The sequence below is a fragment of the Nematostella vectensis genome, chromosome 6, assembly GCF_932526225.1.
Source record: "Nematostella vectensis chromosome 6, jaNemVect1.1, whole genome shotgun sequence".
Taxonomy (NCBI): Eukaryota; Metazoa; Cnidaria; class Anthozoa; order Actiniaria; family Edwardsiidae; genus Nematostella; species Nematostella vectensis.
Window position 1 is genome coordinate 12,851,471 of NC_064039.1, and position 20,121 is coordinate 12,871,591.

General features: G+C 39.6%; 1 protein-coding gene across 1 annotated transcript; it reads left to right on the forward strand.

Annotated features, from left to right (window-relative positions):
* Positions 1-176: 176 nt before the first annotated feature.
* Positions 177-18,848, forward strand: LOC5520955 (lysophosphatidylserine lipase ABHD12). The gene is made up of 14 exons (XM_001640710.3): positions 177-325; positions 702-731; positions 2,067-2,188; positions 2,267-2,366; positions 2,488-2,574; positions 2,921-2,951; positions 3,294-3,339; positions 3,426-3,461; positions 3,964-4,057; positions 15,016-15,133; positions 15,510-15,583; positions 16,001-16,079; positions 16,355-16,479; positions 16,887-18,848. Exons 1-14 carry the CDS (start codon positions 243-245, stop codon positions 16,906-16,908), a joined length of 1,047 nt encoding a protein of 348 aa, XP_001640760.3. The 5' UTR covers positions 177-242; the 3' UTR covers positions 16,909-18,848.
* Positions 18,849-20,121: the final 1,273 nt, after the last annotated feature.

Consider the following 20,121-nt stretch of genomic DNA (forward strand, 5'->3'; position numbering starts at 1 on the left):
TATCATTCTATTTTAATAAAGCTCCAAGGAGCGAGTGTATCAGATTGCAAAAAAAAAAAAAAAAAAAAAAAAAAAAAACTCAAAACGGTAAAAAAAGACCCGATCAAAAATCCCAGGCAATTAGAAGCATACTCGCGCGTCGCGCGAAAAACACAGCTATTACACTGGTAGCCCGCACTCTCTAGTGACTAGCGGTCAGCACCAGGAACGCCTTGTCAATAACTGATCTGAACGGAGTAAAAATGTCTCAAACTGCTCGATTTAGAGGCAAAAAGGAAAATAAAGATGGACAGACATCTAAAGGAAATGCGCAAAATCTGGAAAGGTTAGTGTTTTTTATTCGCTATTCGACAAATATCCGGTATCAAACCCGGATTGTAAATGAATTATAGCCGGTGTAATCACGTCTTTCAGGGGTAGCGTTTTGTCGTGTTGTATGAAGGGATTTTAAAATAGCACACTGAAAGGATCAGTCAATAATATGGAGATTTCTTACAAATTTTGAGGTCTTTACAATCCCTCCATGAAGCCCACTTAGCAAGACGCCTGAGGAGTGAGCATGTCATGAGGTGTAATGATGGACTTTGACCCCTGTGTTCGCCCTTGTTGTTATTATCCAAATGAAGGTGTAAAATTTGTAGCCTACTACTTATGTGAGCCTGCAGTCGGACGAATTAACAAATTAATTGTTTTTTTTTCAGTGAAAAAGTAGTTACAAAAAGCAAAACCTGGTAAGGCATAATGAGTTTGTTTTTGTTAGAAAATGAGCCTATCACTTGGCGTTCATGGGGGACTATGGTAGTTGAAATTCTACATCCCTCAAATGATGCCTTACAGCTACTATAATCATTCTTTAACACTCTCCTTTTTTGTTCCATTTCTCATCAATGTTTTGTGTGTTTTTGTTAATGCTTATTATTTTTTTGTTTGTATTTTTCTCCTAAGAAGGGAGGGCATTCTTGAAACCACCACTAGGCCACACCCTTGGATTGTACTAATTTTTTAAAGTCCATATAACCTTTCAGAGTTGAAAGATTTTTTCAATTCTTTATATTTTCACCTTCCAAATGGTATGTCGTTCGTATGGACCCTAACATGTGTTCGTGCGAATAACTCAAATCTGTAATATTGAGGTATTTTGGTCAACCTTTGGAAAAAAGGCTGTGAACTGAAAGGCCCGGGTCTGGTCATTTGTGACGTATATCGAGATGTCAACCAAATTACATGAGAAAACATATGCGCGCGCTAAACTGGTTACTGCTTCATGTCTTCTTAGTTATTGCTGAAGAACATTGTGTTGTTACAACTTTTACTGTCGCCTTTATATCTCAACCTGGTAGTCAAATAATTATTTAACTTCAGGAAACAAATCTGCAAAATTTAGCAGGTATTTTTTAGTCTTTGAATTGTTTTTGCATTGTGTGCGTGCGCTGCATTCGAAATCAAGAATGGCGACATTCTCATGAGCGTGCACTGTTTTTAAAACCTACAACAAAACGATATTTTCTTTTTTTCGTATACAATTCTTGACTTTAAATTATTCTTTAATTCATTGTGGGTAGCATTGCAATAGGAAACAATTCGCCGATATTTTGTGGTATTGGCGTCTGTGAATTTTAATGGCTTTAAGGAAAATACATTCTTTCAGATTTTCCCGCTAAAACTTGGAATTATTCACTTGATTCAATCTATTTTCGCGTGGCCAGGAAAATTCCAATTTCAATCAAATTTAATTTGAAAGTTTATCTATACTTTGTTTTGGCTAGATTGATATAAGTGGAAGGTTTTAAGAACTTTAAGCAATCTTATCACGTGCGGATCCTGGAGTCAAAAAAGGGGGGAGCAGAAGTAAAAGTTTCAATAAGGAGAGGATTCATTGTTCTTCAGTGGATATCCTTATATTTCTTATTATTTTTAAGCCAAATCTCTGAAAATAGGGGGGTGCTTCGCCCACCCCTAGATCCGTCCCTGCTTATTATTCTATAAATACTTGTTTGTGGTAGCACAGTAATGCTCAAACAACACATATGTAATGTAATAACATGTGTTTTATTCTTTTTTTTCAGGTCATTGATTAAGTATATACTTAAGTTGGTTATTATTATACCAGTGGTCCTATACCTGTTGGCTGTTACTCTGATCTATACTTCATCATTTGTGAGAGAACAAGCAATATTTCTCAATTATGGTGAGCAGAATTTAAAATATATGTTGGTTGTCATTGTGGAGTTATGATTTCATATTATACTGCTTTTCCCTATTTCAGCTAATAATCCATTTGTTAACTTCTCAACCCCTGAAGCTTATGGTGCAAAGGGTGCAATAAATTTCCACATTAATGGACCTGCAGGAAAATTAGGTACTTGGTAAGTATTACAAGCTCAAAACAACCCTCGTCACCTTGAATTTTAGATGATATTTTCAAATTGTTTGAATGAAAAAGCTGACCTGTGATTTATGTGTTTTTTTTTTCTGTGATAATTTCAGGTACATTCCTGCTAAAGAGATACCTAATACAAACCTTGGGGATGGTCAACCTATATTTCTTTATCTCCATGGCAATGCCTTCAATAGGTAATACTATTATTATATTTTATTTATATTTATGGTTGTAGTGCAAACAATCATTTTAGCTTGTTAAAATCAGGGGAAATGTGGTCACATCCTCTTTTTAAGTTGTAAACAATGGCTGCCATGGTTTGATTTATGGTTGTATTTAAGGATGATTTGGTGGTTACCGGATCCCCTTTACATATTTTCCCATATATTTGTATTTTATTTGCCCCTATATTTCACTATTCAGCCTACCCTTTCCACAGATGTTTTTTCATTTGATCCATTCCTATCTGATCCAGCTCCATCCTTTGTTGTTTCTGTCTGTAAAAATGATTCTGCATTTTTATCTTTATCTTGCTTCCAGGGCAGAACCTCATAGAGTAGCCTTATACCAGGTATTTAGTTATATTTTAGTTAGCTTTCAAGATGGTTATTTACCAATAAAAAATAAGAAAAATGACACATTTATGATTTTGACTTACATTAAAATAATTACTGAGAGCAGAAACAGGGTGTGCAAAGTATTGCGACTAATTACATTTAACACAAATAGTTTTGGAAGTTTGAGGGTTTTCACAATTATTTCAGTGTTTGTTTAACATAACATTCCTTAGGTTTTTTATTTTATTTTCCACATTTTCCAGACCTGACATTGCATTCAAGTTCATAGATCTTTCCCAGTTCTTGTCCCTGTCAACCAAATAATATTTGCATTATATACTTTTGTATACTTGTAGGTGTTATCAAAGCTTTCCTTCCATGTTGTGACATTTGACTATCGAGGTATATAATATTCTACTTTGAAAAAAAATGGCTTGTTTAATATTCTCGTAACAACTGAGTAAAATACCATTTGACTGCTATTCCAGGATTTGCTGACTCAGAAGGCCACCCATCAGAGGAAGGTATGTATACGTGGAAGCTCTTTTTTAAATGTTCTTTTTTTATATTTATTGGTTATTTATTATAGCAAATAGGAATATTGAAAATAATTTTTTTTCTGATCACCCTATAAGGATGCATTTTATCAATGAAACTGCCCTCAAAGATATGAATTTGTATGTGTATGATTCTTAAACAAAATGTTAAGAAACAAAACTTTCTTCACTGAGATTACTTTTCCTTTTAGCCAAAAGCTGATCTTTTAATTTCTTTGTCTGGCACAGACCAGATCCGATTCCCTATTAGTTATGTATACCTTTTTTTTTACACATACCCATTGATCTCCTCCCTACAAGCTTAGCCTCTCTAATCTTCTTCCCTCTGTACCTAACAGAATAACCTAAAGCCACCGCTTGCATCTAAGGGTTGCTTTAAGCTGAGCTATCCCCACCCTGTTAAACAGCTCTTTGGAACTCTAGTCCCTTTTCAGGCTTGGCCTACAGATTATAATTGACTATTTCACAGGTCTCATTGAAGATGGTTTAACAGTTTGGAAATGGATCAAGAGAAGAAGTAAAAAAGCACCCGTCTACATTTGGGGGCATTCCCTAGGATCCGGGTGAGAAGGTTATTTTGTATTGCTCTTATTTTTTAGTAATCCAGATGACTGGTGTATTAGAAAAAAAAGCTATGAGTGGGGCCTTTAGAACTTTTGTGGCACAATTTGTGATACCTGAAAAATCCACCCCTGATATATATATATACATATAAGTAAGACAAAAGACAAAAGTTGAACAGAGAGTGAAGTCATCTAAAAGATGCATGTACATACATACATTATTAATTTTCTATTTAGAAAATGAAATTAGTCCATTGTGGGTACATTACTGTCATATTTCCTGTCGTATTTGTAGGTAAGGTATTCGATCTGAAAGAGGGTTGCTGATTCTCAAGGGGTTGAAAAAATATTTTGTGCAAACTCTGTTCAAAAAAATTAAGGGAATGGAAAATCTGGGGGTGGGGGAACCATTTGCAGGTCTTGTGCACTCTAATCCACTTCACCTGAAAACCCTGATTTTTCTCCTGATGATATATTATGGTGCTTTGCATATGGGCTTTTCAAGTCAGTCAAGGTGGTCTTAGGTAAACATTTGCTCACCAAGCCTAGTCAAAATGGTCTTTAATAAACATTTTTTTACCAAGCCCAGTCAAAGTGGTCTCTAGTAAACCTTTTCTTGCACAGCCCAGTCAAGGTGGTCTTTAATAAACCTTTTCTCACCAAGCCCAGTCAAGGTTGTCTTTAATAAACCTTTTCTCACCAAGCCCAGTCAAGGTGGTCTTTAATAAACCTTTTCTCATCAAGCCCAGTCAAGGTGGTCTTTAATAAATCTTTTCTCACCAAGCCCAGTCAAGGTGGTCTTTAATAAACCTTTTCTTATCAAGCCCAGTCAAGGTGGTCTTTAATAAACCTTTTCTTATCAAGCCCAGTCAAGGTGGTCTTTAATAAACCTTATCTCACCAAGCCCAGTCAAGGTGGTCTTTAGTAAACCTTATCTCACCAAGCCCAGTCAAGGTGGTCTTTAATAAACCTTTTCTCACCAAGCCCAGTCAAGGTGGTCTTTAATAAACCTTTTCTCACCATGCCCAGTCAAGGTGGTCTGGTCTTTAATAAACCTTTTCTTACCAAGCCCAGTCAAGGTGTTCTTTAATAAATCTTTTCTCACCATGCCCAGTCAAGGTGGTCTTTAATAAACCTTTTCTCACCAAGCCCAGTCAAGGTGGTCTTTAATAAACCTTTTCTCATCAAGCCCAGTCAAGGTGGTCTTTAATAAACCTTTTCTTATCAAGCCCAGTCAAGGTGGTCTTTAATAAACCTTTTCTCACCAAGCCCAGTCAAGGTGGTCTTTAAAAAACCTTTTCTCACCAAGCCCAGTCAAGGTGGTCTTTAGTTGACCTTTTCTCACCAAGCCTAGTCAAGGTGGTCTTTAATAAACCTTTTCTCACCAAGCCCAGTCAAGGTGGTCTTTAGTTGACCTTTTCTCATCAAGCCCAGTCAAGGTGGTCTTACGTAAACCTTTTCTTACAAAGCCCAGTCAAGATGGTCTTTAGTAAACCTTTTCTCACCAAGCCCAGTCAAGGTGGTCTTTAATAAACCTTTTCTCGCCAAGCCCAGTCAAGGTGGTCTTTAGTAAAGCTTTTCTCACCAAGCCCAGTCAAGGTGGTCTTTAGTAAACCTTATCTCACCAAGCCCAGTCAAGATGGTCTTTAGTAAACCTTTTCTCACCAAGCCCAGTCAAGGTGGTCTTTAGTAAACCTTTTCTCACCAAGCCCAGTCAAGGTGGTCTTTAGTAAACCTTTTCTCACCAAGCCCAGTCAAGGTGGTCTTTAGTAAAGCTTTTCTCACCAAGCCCAGTCAAGGTGGTCTTTAGTAAACCTTTTCTCATCAAGCCCAGTCAAGGTGGTCTTTAATAAACCTTTTCTCACCAAGCCCAGTCAAGATGGTCTTTAATAAACCTTTTCTTATCAAGCCCAGTCAAGGTGGTCTTTAATAAACCTTTTCTTATCAAGCCCAGTCAAGGTGGTCTTTAGTAAACCTTATCTCACCAAGCCCAGTCAAGGTGGTCTTTAGTAAACCTTATCTCACCAAGCCCAGTCAAGGTGGTCTTTAATAAACCTTTTCTCACCAAGCCCAGTCAAGGTGGTCTTTAATAAACCTTTTCTCACCATGCCCAGTCAAGGTGGTCTGGTCTTTAATAAACCTTTTCTTACCAAGCCCAGTCAAGGTGTTCTTTAATAAATCTTTTCTCACCATGCCCAGTCAAGGTGGTCTTTAATAAACCTTTTCTCACCAAGCCCAGTCAAGGTGGTCTTTAATAAACCTTTTCTCATCAAGCCCAGTCAAGGTGGTCTTTAATAAACCTTTTCTTATCAAGCCCAGTCAAGGTGGTCTTTAATAAACCTTTTCTCACCAAGCCCAGTCAAGGTGGTCTTTAAAAAACCTTTTCTCACCAAGCCCAGTCAAGGTGGTCTTTAGTTGACCTTTTCTCACCAAGCCTAGTCAAGGTGGTCTTTAATAAACCTTTTCTCACCAAGCCCAGTCAAGGTGGTCTTTAGTTGACCTTTTCTCATCAAGCCCAGTCAAGGTGGTCTTACGTAAACCTTTTCTTACCAAGCCCAGTCAAGATGGTCTTTAGTAAACCTTTTCTCACCAAGCCCAGTCAAGGTGGTCTTTAATAAACCTTTTCTCGCCAAGCCCAGTCAAGGTGGTCTTTAGTAAAGCTTTTCTCACCAAGCCCAGTCAAGGTGGTCTTTAATAAACCTTTTCTCACCAAGCCCAGTCAAGGTGGTCTTTAATAAACCTTTTCTCACCAAGCCCAGTCAAGATGGTCTTTAATAAACCTTTTCTCACCAAGCCCAGTCAAGGTGGTCTTTAATAAACCTTTTCTCGCCATGCCCAGTCAAGGTGGTCTGGTCTTTAATAAACCTTTTCTTACCAAGCCCAGTCAAGGTGTTCTTTAATAAATCTTTTCTCACCATGCCCAGTCAAGGTGGTCTTTAATAAACCTTTTCTCACCAAGCCCAGTCAAGGTGGTCTTTAATAAACCTTTTCTTATCAAGCCCAGTCAAGGTGGTCTTTAATAAACCTTTTCTCACCAAGCCCAGTCAAGGTGGTCTTTAAAAAACCTTTTCTCACCAAGCCCAGTCAAGGTGGTCTTTAATAAACCTTTTCTTATCAAGCCTACTCAAGGTGGTCTTTAATAAACCTTTTCTCTCTAAGCCCAGTCAAGGTGGTCTTTAGTTGACCTTTTCTCATCAAGCCCAGTCAAGGTGGTCTTTAATAAACCTTTTCTTATCAAGCCCAGTCAAGGTGGTCTGGTCTTTAATAAACCTTTTCTTACCAAGCCCAGTCAAGGTGTCCTTTAATAAATCTTTTCTCACCATGCCCAGTCAAGGTGGTCTTTAATAAACCTTTTCTCACCAAGCCCAGTCAAGGTGGTCTTTAATAAACCTTTTCTCATCAAGCCCAGTCAAGGTGGTCTTTAATAAACGTTTTCTTATCAAGCCCAGTCAAGGTGGTCTTTAATAAACCTTTTCTCACCAAGCCCAGTCAAGGTGGTCTTTAAAAAACCTTTTCTTACCAAGCCCAGTCAAGGTGGTCTTTAATAAACCTTTTCTTATCAAGCCTAGTCAAGGTGGTCTTTAATAAACCTTTTCTCTCTAAGCCCAGTCAAGGTGGTCTTTAGTTGACCTTTTCTCATCAAGCCCAGTCAAGGTGGTCTTTAGTTGACCTTTTCTCACCAAGCCCAGTCAAGGTGGTCTTTAATAAACCTTATCTCACCAAGCCCAGTCAAGGTGGTCTTTAGTTGACCTTTTCTCATCAAGCCCAGTCGAGGTGATCTTTAGTAAACCTTTTCTCACCAAGCCCAGTCAAGGTGATCTGTAATAAACCTTTTCTCATCAAGCCCAGTCAAGGTGATCTTTAGTAAACCTTTTTTCACCAAGCCCAGTCAAGGTGGTCTTTAGTTGACCTTTTCTCACCAAGCCCAGTCAAGGTGGTCTTTAATAAACCTTTTCTCACCAAGCCCAGTCAAGGTGATCTTTAGTAAACCTTTTCTCACCAAGCCCAGTCAAGGTGGTCTTTAGTAAACCTTTTCTCACCAAGCCCAGTCAAGGTGGTCTTTAGTAAAGCTTTTCTTACCAAGCCCAGTCACGGTGGTCTTACGTAAACCTTTTCTTACCAAGCCTAGCCAAGGTGGTCTTTAGTAAACCGTTACTCACCAAGCCCAGTCAAGGTGGTCTTTAATAAACCTTTTCTCATCAAGCCCACTCAAGGTGGTCTTTAATAAACCTTTTCTTACCAAGCCCAGTCAAGGTGGTCTTTAGTAAACCTTTTCTCACCAAGCCCAGTCAAAGTGGTCTTTAATAAACCTTTTCTCACCATGCCCAGTCAAGATGGTCTGGTCTTTAATAAACCTTTTCTTACCAAGCCCAGTCAAGGTGGTCTTTAATAAATCTTTTCTCACCATGCCCAGTCAAGGTGGTCTTTAATAAACCTTTTCTCACCAAGCCCAGTCAAGGTGGTCTTTAATAAACCTTTTCTTATCAAGCCGAGTCAAGGTGGTCTTTAATAAACCTTTTCTCACCAAGCCCAGTCAAGGTGGTCTTTAAAAAACCTTTTCTCACCAAGCCCAGTCAAGGTGCTCTTTAATTGACCTTATCTCACCAAGCCCAGTCAAGGTGGTCTTTACTTGACCTTTGCTCACCAAGCCCAGTCAAGGTGGTCTTTAATAAACCTTATCTCACCAAGCCCAGTCAAGGTGGTCTTTAGTTGACCTTTTCTCATCAAGCCCAGTCAAGGTGATCTTTAGTAAACCTTTTCTCACCAAGCCCAGTCAAGGTGATCTGTAATAAACCTTTTCTCATCAAGCCCTGTCAAGGTGGTCTTTAGTAAACCTTATCTCACCAAGCCCAGTCAAGGTGGTCTTTAATAAACCTTTTCTCACCAAGCCCAGTCAAGGTGATCTTTAGTAAACCTTTTCTCACCAAGCCCAGTCAAGGTGGTCTTTAGTAAACCTTTTCTCACCAAGCCCAGTCAAGGTGGTCTTTAGTAAAGCTTTTCTTACCAAGCCCAGTCACGGTGGTCTTACGTAAACCTTTTCTTACCAAGCCTAGTCAAGGTGGTCTTTAGTAAACCTTTTCTCACCAAGCCCAGTCAAGGTGGTCTTTAGTAAAGCTTTTCTTACCAAGCCCAGTCACGGTGGTCTTACGTAAACCTTTTCTTACCAAGCCTAGCCAAGGTGGTCTTTAGTAAACCGTTACTCACCAAGCCCAGTCAAGGTGGTCTTTAATAAACCTTTTCTCATCAAGCCCACTCAAGGTGGTCTTTAATAAACCTTTTCTTACCAAGCCCAGTCAAGGTGGTCTTTAGTAAACCTTTTCTCACCAAGCCCAGTCAAAGTGGTCTTTAATAAACCTTTTCTCACCATGCCCAGTCAAGATGGTCTGGTCTTTAATAAACCTTTTCTTACCAAGCCCAGTCAAGGTGGTCTTTAATAAATCTTTTCTCACCATGCCCAGTCAAGGTGGTCTTTAATAAACCTTTTCTCACCAAGCCCAGTCAAGGTGGTCTTTAATAAACCTTTTCTTATCAAGCCCAGTCAAGGTGGTCTTTAATAAACCTTTTCTCACCAAGCCCAGTCAAGGTGGTCTTTAAAAAACCTTTTCTCACCAAGCCCAGTCAAGGTGCTCTTTAATTGACCTTATCTCACCAAGCCCAGTCAAGGTGGTCTTTACTTGACCTTTGCTCACCAAGCCCAGTCAAGGTGGTCTTTAATAAACCTTATCTCACCAAGCCCAGTCAAGGTGGTCTTTAGTTGACCTTTTCTCATCAAGCCCAGTCAAGGTGATCTTTAGTAAACCTTTTCTCACCAAGCCCAGTCAAGGTGATCTGTAATAAACCTTTTCTCATCAAGCCCTGTCAAGGTGGTCTTTAGTAAACCTTATCTCACCATGCACAGTCAAGGTGGTCTTTAGTAAACCTTTTCTCACCAAGCCCAGTCAAGGTGGTCTTTAGTTGACCTTTTGTCACCAAGCCCAGTTTAAGTGGTCTTTAATAAACCTTTTCTCACCAAGCCCAGTCAAGGTGATCTTAAGTAAATCTTTTCTCACCAAGCCCAGTCAAGGTGATCTGTAATAGACCTTTTCTCATCAAGCCCAGTCAAAGTGGTCTTTAGTAAACCTTTTCTCACCAAGCCCAGTCAAGGTGGTCTTGAGTTGACCTTTTCTCACCAAGCCCAGTCAAGGTGGTCTTTAATAAACCTTATCTCACCAAGCCCAGTCAAGGTGGTCTTTAGTTGACCTTTTCTCACCAAGCCCAGTCAAGGTGATCTGTAATAAACCTTTTCTCATCAAGCCCAGTCAAGGTGATCTTTAGTAAACCTTTTCTCACCAAGCCCAGTCAAGGTGATCTGTAATAAACCTTTTCTCATCAAGCCCAGTCAAGGTAGTCTTTAATAAACCTTTTCTCATCAAGCCCAGTCAAGGTGGTCTGGTCTTTAATAAACCTTTTCTTACCAAGCCCAGTCAACGTGGTCTTTAATAAACCTTTTATCACCAAGCCCAGTCAAGGTGGTCTTTAATAAACCTTTTCTCATCAAGCCCAGTCAAGGTGGTCTTTAATAAACCTTTTCTTATCAAGCCCAGTCAAGGTGGTCTTTAATAAACCTTTTCTCACCAAGCCCAGTCAAGGTGGTCTTTAAAAAACCTTTTCTCCCCAAGCCCAGTCAAGGTGCTCTTTAATTGACCTTATCTCACCAAGCCCAGTCAAGGTGGTCTTTACTTGACCTTTGCTCACCAAGCCCAGTCAAGGTGGTCTTTAATAAACCTTATCTCACCAAGCCCAGTCAAGGTGGTCTTTAGTTGACCTTTTCTCATCAAGCCCAGTCAAGGTGATCTTTAGTAAACCTTTTCTCACCAAGCCCAGTCAAGGTGATCTGTAATAAACCTTTTCTCATCAAGCCCTGTCAAGGTGGTCTTTAGTAAACCTTATCTCACCATGCCCAGTCAAGGTGGTCTTTAGTAAAGCTTTTCTCACCAAGCCCAGTCAAGGTGGTCTTTAGTTGACCTTTTATCACCAAGCCCAGTTTAAGTGGTCTTTAATAAACCTTTTCTCACCAAGCCCAGTCAAGGTGATCTTAAGTAAATCTTTTCTCCCCAAGCCCAGTCAAGGTGATCTGTAATAGACCTTTTCTCATCAAGCCCAGTCAAGGTGGTCTTTAGTAAACCTTTTCTCACCAAGCCCAGTCAAGGTGGTCTTTAGTTGACCTTTTCTCACCAAGCCCAGTCAAGGTGGTCTTTAATAAACCTTATCTCACCAAGCCCAGTCAAGGTGGTCTTTAGTTGACCTTTTCTCACCAAGCCCAGTCAAGGTGATCTGTAATAAACCTTTTCTCATCAAGCCCAGTCAAGGTGATCTTTAGTAAACCTTTTCTCACCAAGCCCAGTCAAGGTGATCTGTAATAAACCTTTTCTCATCAAGCCCAGTCAAGGTGGTCTTTAATAAACCTTTTCTCATCAAGCCCAGTCAAGGTGGTCTGGTCTTTAATAAACCTTTTCTTACCAAGCCCAGTCAACGTGGTCTTTAATAAACCTTTTATCACCAAGCCCAGTCAAGGTGGTCTTTAATAAACCTTTTCTCATCAAGCCCAGTCAAGGTGGTCTTTAATAAACCTTTTCTTATCAAGCCCAGTCAAGGTGGTCTTTAATAAACCTTTTCTCACCAAGCCCAGTCAAGGTGGTCTTTTAAAAACCTTTTCTCACCAAGCCCAGTCAAGGTGCTCTTTAATTGACCTTATCTCACCAAGCCCAGTCAAGGTGGTCTTTAGTTGACCTTTTCTCATCAAGCCCAGTCAAGGTGATCTTTAGTAAACCTTTTCTCACCAAGCCCAGTCAAGGTGATCTGTAATAAACCTTTTCTCATCAAGCCCTGTCAAGGTGGTCTTTAGTAAACCTTATCTCACCATGCCCAGTCAAGGTGGTCTTTAGTAAACCTTTTCTCACCAAGCCCAGTCAAGGTGGTCTTTAGTTGACCTTTTGTCACCAAGCCCAGTTTAAGTGGTCTTTAATAAACCTTTTCTCACCAAGCCCAGTCAAGGTGATCTTAAGTAAATCTTTTCTCACCAAGCCCAGTCAAGGTGATCTGTAATAGACCTTTTCTCATCAAGCCCAGTCAAGGTGGTCTTTAGTAAACCTTTTCTCACCAAGCCCAGTCAAGGTGGTCTTTAGTTGACCTTTTCTCACCAAGCCCAGTCAAGGTGGTCTTTAATTTACCTTATCTCACCAAGCCCAGTCAAGGTGTTCTTTAGTTGACCTTTTCTCACCAAGACCAGTCAAGGTGATCTGTAATAAACCTTTTCTCATCAAGCCCAGTCAAGGTGGTCTTTAATAAACCTTTTCTCATCAAGCCCAGTCAAGGTGGTCTGGTCTTTAATAAACCTTTTCTTACCAAGCCCAGTCAACGTGGTCTTTAATAAACCTTTTATCACCAAGCCCAGTCAAGGTGGTCTTTAATAAACCTTTTCTCATCAAGCCCAGTCAAGGTGGTCTTTAATAAACCTTTTCTTATCAAGCCCAGTCAAGGTGGTCTTTAATAAACCTTTTCTCACCAAGCCCAGTCAAGGTGGTCTTTTAAAAACCTTTTCTCACCAAGCCCAGTCAAGGTGCTCTTTAATTGACCTTATCTCACCAAGCCCAGTCAAGGTGGTCTTTACTTGACCTTATCTCACCAAGCCCAGTCAAGGTGGTCTTTAGTTGACCTTTTCTCATCAAGCCCAGTCAAGGTGATCTTTAGTAAACCTTTTCTCACCAAGCCCAGTCAAGGTGATCTGTAATAAACCTTTTCTCATCAAGCCCTGTCAAGGTGGTCTTTAGTAAACCTTATCTCACCATGCCCAGTCAAGGTGGTCTTTAGTAAACCTTTTCTCACCAAGCCCAGTCAAGGTGGTCTTTAGTTGACCTTTTGTCACCAAGCCCAGTTTAAGTGGTCTTTAATAAACCTTTTCTCACCAAGCCCAGTCAAGGTGATCTTAAGTAAATCTTTTCTCACCAAGCCCAGTCAAGGTGATCTGTAATAGACCTTTTCTCATCAAGCCCAGTCAAGGTGGTCTTTAGTAAACCTTTTCTCACCAAGCCCAGTCAAGGTGGTCTTTAGTTGACCTTTTCTCACCAAGCCCAGTCAAGGTGGTCTTTAATAAACCTTATCTCACCAAGCCCAGTCAAGGTGTTCTTTAGTTGACCTTTTCTCACCAAGACCAGTCAAGGTGATCTGTAATAAACCTTTTCTCATCAAGCCCAGTCAAGGTGATCTTTAGTAAACCTTTTCTCACCAAGCCCAGTCAAGGTGATCTGTAATAAACCTTTTCTCATCAAGCCCAGTCAAGGTGGTCTTTAATAAACCTTTTCTCATCAAGCCCAGTCAAGGTGGTCTGGTCTTTAATAAACCTTTTCTTACCAAGCCCAGTCAACGTGGTCTTTAATAAATCTTTTCTCACCATGCCCAGTCAAGGTGGTCTTTAATAAACCTTTTCTCACCAAGCCCAGTCAAGGTGGTCTTTAATAAACCTTTTCTCATCAAGCCCAGTCAAGGTGGTCTTTAATAAACCTTTTCTTATCAAGCCCAGTCAAGGTGGTCTTTAATAAACCTTTTCTCACCAAGCCCAGTCAAGGTGGTCTTTAAAAAACCTTTTCTCACCAAGCCCAGTCAAGGTGCTATTTAAGTGACCTTATCTCACCAAGCCCAGTCAAGGTGGTCTTTAGTTGACCTTTTCTCACCAAGCCCAGTCAAGGTGGTCTTTAATAAACCTTATCTCACCAAGCCCAGTCAAGGTGGTCTTTAGTTGACCTTTTCTCATCAAGCCCAGTCAAGATGATCTTTAGTAAACCTTTTCTCACCAAGCCCAGTCAAGGTGATATGTAATAAACCTTTTCTCATCAAGCCCAGTCAAGGTGGTCTTTAGTAAACCTTATCTCACCATGCCCAGTCAAGGTGGTCTTTAGTAAACCTTTTCTCACCAAGCCCAGTCAAGGTGGTCTTTAGTTGACCTTTTCTCACCAAGCCCAGTCAAGGTGGTCTTTAATAAACCTTTTCTCACCAAGCCCAGTCAAGGTTATATTAAGTAAATCTTTTCTCACCAAGCCCAGTCAAGGTGATCTGTAATAGACCTTTTCTCATCAAGCCCAGTCAAGGTGGTCTTTAGTAAACCTTTTCTCACCAAGCCCAGTCAAGGTGGTCTTTAGTTGACCTTTTGTCACCAAGCCCAGTTTAAGTGGTCTTTAATAAACCTTTTCTCATCAAGCCCAGTCAAGGTGATCTTTAGTAAACCTTTTCTCACCAAGCCCAGTCAAGGTGATCTGTAATAAACCTTTTCTCATCAAGCCCAGTCAAGGTGGTCTTTAATAAACCTTTTCTCACCAAGCCCAGTCAAGGTGATCTTTAATAAACCTTATCTCACCAAGCCCAGTCAAGGTGGTCTTTAGTAAACCTTATCTCACCAAGCCCAGTCAAGATGGTCTTTAGTAAACCTTTTCTCACCAAGCCCAGTCAAGGTGGTCTTTAGTAAACCTTTTCTCACCAAGCCCAGTCAAGGTGGTCTTTAGTAAACCTTTTCTCACCAAGCCCAGTCAAGGTGGTCTTTAATAAACCTTTTCTCACCAAGCCCAGTCAAGGTGATCTTTAGTAAACCTTTTCTCACCAAGCCCAGTCAAGGTGATCTTTAGTAAACCTTTTCTCACCAAGCCCAGTCAAGGTGATCTTTAGTAAACCTTTTTTCATGAAGCTTAGTCAAGGTGGTCTTACGTAAACCTTTTATTACCAAGCCCAGCCAAGGTGGTCTTTAGTAAACCTTTTCTCACCAATTCCAGTCAAGGTGGTCTTTAATAAACTTTTTCTCACCATGCCCAGTCAAGGTGGACTTTAATAAACCTTTTCTCACCATGCCCAGTCAAGGTGGTCTTTAATAAACCTTTTCTCACCATGCCCGGTCAAGGTGGTCTTTAATAAACCTTTTCTCTGGGTTTTAGAGTGGCCACAGGTGTTGCCGAAAGGCTGACACAGATGAGAGCACCACCTAAAGGTCTCATTCTTGAAGCTGCATTCAACAGTGTATATGATGCTGGACTTGATCACTCTCTTGCAAAGGTATGGAATTGAGATTTTAGATGGGTAGGAACTTGGGCAAAATTTATCCAGAATTGCAGCCATAGGCTGAATTACTCTGGATTTACAATGAATAGGGTCTAATGGGACCGCTTGCTGTTTACATGAATGAGTGAGGTGTTAGTACGTTAATGTCACATTGGTTATGCGACCAAGTACAGATGCTGAAGACAGACTTAGCCTTCTACAGGGGTTCTGACAAAGTCATCTGAACCACTAGGTTTACACAGTCCCCAATCTAGGTTCACCTTTTAAAAATATCCCAAGTTGACCTGACCTGGTTTCAAGCCCTGGTCATCTATTGCACCAATCTCTATCAAAATCATAATTATGTCTGAATGATTTTTACACATTTCAGCCATTCAAGTTTCTACCATACTTTCATGAGGTTGTCATGGAAAGCTTCAAGGGAGTCTTTGAAACTGACAAAAGGTTTGTCTTATTTGAACATAATTCGATTCTCAAGAGATAGAATGAGAAGATAGAGAAAGCAGAGCATGCATGCAACTAAGTCTACTCCTTCTACTTCTCTTTGATAGGGGTATTATTTAATTGTTTTATTTAATAAGCCATTTTTTAAATTTAAAAACAACTTTTAGTAATAAAGTAATAAATAAGTAATAAAGAGGATCAATCAAAAAATGATGGTGATGGTGATATGATGATGAATGGTGCTGATGATAGAGTGGTTTTCAAAAACCTGTAAAATACTATTCAGTTTATTTAGTACTAATACATTGTAATGGCTTTGTTCTCTTTTGTTTTGTCTTGATTATTACTCTTTAACGATTACATTTTGTTGCACGGGATTTTGAAAACCACTCTAATGTGATTATTAATATTGTTTAGGCTGGGAAATGTTAACTGCCCAGTACTGATGCTTCATGATCATGATGATGATATTATCCCCTTCAAGTATGGTAAAAAGGTAAATAGTTACTAATTTTAATTATAGCCCATGAGGCTGAGAGCTATTTTTGTAGTCAAATCTCCGTACTAGGTCGATTTGTTAACAAAGGCGTTGTCTTGCCCTTTTTTGGCTTTCAAATCTGACACATTTCGCTAATGAAAATTGGAATGCTGTGTTAGTGAAAGATTGCTTTTGTGATTGACTTAATGCTGTTAGTGTCAGTCAAAAGAGTCTGAATAATGATCATTGCAAGGGTTTAGTATAAATGTTTGTTTTTTTGCTCCGTTGAACAGCTTCAAGTATACGCCACCAAGCAACGGCGCGCCAAAGGTTTTCCAGAAATAGAGCTGTTGGAATTCCACGACAAACTTGGCCATAACTGGATCATCACATCTAAGCTTATCCCTGGGCTGCTAAGGTATTCAGCCATTGCACGTCATATTTCCTACCTTGTCGGTGGGAGCATTATCGGGGTTTTATATCATTCTGGATGATCAAGCCGCTATAACTTCCAAGCAACCTGGTGTCATTCGTGTAAGATAAATCCAACAAGAAATAGCAAATTGGGTGTGGTCGAAGGAATTTTTAACCCTAAGAGATGACAGAATCGGAAAAGTCCTTCAACACCCCCTATGAGATGGCAATTGGTCGAAATTGTATACCCTAAAAGATGTGACGATCACCCGCGTCTACTTTTCTGGAGAGTCTCCCCCGGGGGCTTAGTGTATACGATAAGAGAGTAGCAGGCGCTAAAAATCCCTTTTACACACGTAGTAGTAACCTCCTCTCCAGAATGTCAACCCTGCTTCTTGTCTCTGTTCCCAGAGATTTCATGAAAAAAGTGTAGCGAGATCAAGAAGAGAAAGGCGAAGCATGATATCCTCCGCTGTTCCCTGATCTTAACTTCTTATAATCAGCATTACCATGTCGACCAAGACCTCGCGTATAGGGGCAATACGTAAGAACGCGCACTGGATTTTATCCTTGCATATTTTTTTAAATTAGGCTTCGGAAAGCTAAAGAGAATATATTTAAACCGACGTCTCCACTGCCTACTTATCATTTTATCTATTTAAATAATTCCTTACAAGGGGAAAGCTTTGCAGTTTTCTTCGCTCCAAACAACACAAACTGAAACATTAGACAGTAACTGTTTCTGACTTTTTATTTCTTACCGACAGTACTTGATTCAAAAACAAAAAGCGGACTTAATTTTGTATTTTTCATGGCACTTGAACTCTAGAAACCACTGTTGTCTCAGTGTAAACATTGTGTGTTAACACCCTGCATGGTTTTCCATGCCCATATCGAATTGATAAGGTGTCAGTAACTCTCGTTTATCTCATTGAATCGTCCTTGTTCTTGAGAAAAAGTAAGTTTTATCGAATCCCGTGCCCATATAAAAGATATCATAACACAGTAACACGAGTACGCCATTAATATTATTTGAATTTGTTTAAAAACGTCGAATCAGCATCACCTTATCCTACTGTCGACCCAGGTCGTATGAACACTAATTGTATATTCAATTTTTTTACGAAACTTTTAAAAACTAAACGAGAATACATATATTTAAACCGATTTATCATTTTGTTTCCATATTGTTATTTGTTCTTTAACAAATAGCGAAACTTATAGAAATGTATTTTTGTTTTTATAATATAGCCTACACATATCTAAAGCGATATTCACAATGACTACTAAATTGCTTTTGTTTTGTGTTTGTTTGTTTTTTTTTTTAATAGAATCTAGGCTAAATAAAGAGTGTGGGGTGTTTTCCTGAAACACATGTAATGATCTGTATAAATCACATAAAAGATGGTACGCAGGCTAGAAGTTTGTCTAAATGTTTTGTTTGCTTAAGAACGGGGATTTAACCCCTGAAAATCGGCACTGCACATCTCCTTCCCACCCCACCCCACCCCGGTATTTTAGATCTCCTAAAAATAAATAAAATAAAAAAAAAGCTAATGAATTTCATGGTAATAATTGTGGCTTCTCTGTAGATTGCTGCCTCGTCGAGTGCGCTCTCTTTGGTTGATTCAAATTTGTTATATTACTGTGTCACCTCTAGTGGATGTAGACCATTTTGAGAAAAGCAACAAAACATCCTAAAGTGAAGCTCGTGCAATTAAGAAAAAATCCTCTATAGATGACTTGAGAAAATAAAACCTTTTAAGATCATTTTGATACCTGTAGTTAGATTGGAAAACTGTTAGGTCGAGGTTTTAATGAGGCGTAAAAGCAATTAACCCTAATGGTTCTGTTGGCGTCAGGTGTTGAATAAAACGTGACTTGTAAGAAAGTAAAGCCTAGATTAAACGGTGTGCCAGGGTCGCATTATCTAGAAAAATTCGACAGATAATGCGACGTTAGCACGCCGTTTATTGCGCACGAAATTGAATTAATGAGGAGGTCGCACCAACTTTCTGGAGCGGGTGGGCTAGTCGGATAATGCGACTTTGGGACGGCGAGGGATTTTTTAGCGCTAGTATCATTTATTTTGCATGTATGTGCATTATTAGGGCACAAATAAACGATAAGTAATTAAATAATTATTTTAGGATATTGTTTGTCATAAAGGGCTTATTGTTTGTACGGAGGCGCTAACGTTTGTAAGAAGCATGCAAATGACTTTCACAAAATACTATTGTTTGCACTTGCTGTAATAAAAATGTTAATGAATATTTCTTTCACTGTATTGATTGCGAGTTCTCGTATTATTGATATTTTATTTGTGTTATTGTTATGTACCAACGCGCAAATAAAAATGGATTTTTCATTCCTGGTTGTCGAATAGTGTGAATGAATGTTAAGAAAATGCAATTGTGTGCACTCAATTATGTAAAGTTCGTTAATGTATTTCCTTTTAGTTCGAATGATTTTACTTTTGCTTAAATGACAGTACATCGGCGTAAATGTTTGTAATTTTGGCTAAAATGAATGCGTATTTCAATTCTCGTTAATGAAAAGCAAAAGGTGTAAACGGTGCTCCAAGGTCGCACCAGTCATAGCGATTACATTATGCAGATTAGTTTATAATCAATGCAAATCGTTTTGGTTGAACAAAAATAAAAAAGGAGCTACCCGTGCAGAGTATTATTGACTCCCCCCCCCCCCCCCGTTCTTCGCGCATGCGCCAAATTGACAATAACTCCCCTGAGACCCTGTATGTAGCCTGAAAGCCCGTATGTAGCCCCTTGCCTCGCACTTTTAAGGCAATAGTGAAAATGGCGGCGTTTCGGAAATCATTACCTGAGGACTCGACGGGTCGGGTAAAGATGTGCTGCAGCTTTTATTTCGGGGACACGAAATACGAGTGCATTTCATGCGAAATGCCGTTTTGTAATTAAAAAAAAAAAACAGAAGACGCAGCAGGAGTCGTCGCCTTTTCTTCATCCAATCTATTGCGGCATGTAATCAATTCATTCTCCTCTTCCTATTAGACCATATTGCTCTGACCAAGAAGGCTTTTCTAGTCTTCGTGTTCTGTCCTCCATTTTAGCCCCATAAGACGAAGCAGCATGTATTTTGTGCCTAATGACTATATTGTTACACTCCTTCCCCATGGGAGTTAACAAACAAAAAGTTCGACGTTTATTGTAGAGCCGCTCTATGATCGAACCTCTACCGAGCCAGAACGGTGCGACTCTGGCACGCCGTTCAATCTAGGTCTAAGACTAGCCTTTGCCATGCTCTGCTTTTACTAGTCTCCGAATTCCGGCCCCGAAAATGCACCCTGACCGTCATGCACCGTGCGCTTCTTCAACCTTCCCAAAATGCATCGCGCGGCGTCCGGGTGGGAGATTCCTTCACTAGAAGTTAGCTATTTTGAGGTTGCGCTAAAACTACTTATTCCTTCTAAGAGCGTCCTTGTAATTTCTTAGCAGGATATGAAGTATATTATAGATTAAATATCTATCGCCTTGTTTTTTTTACCCTGTACGCGTTTACGAGCATCGTTTGGCTCGTGATCCCAAAGCTACCGGCGGGTTAAAAAAATATTTTTAGATGAGCAGTCTCCCCTTTCCCTTTCCCCAGCACGCGTTCTACAAAAATT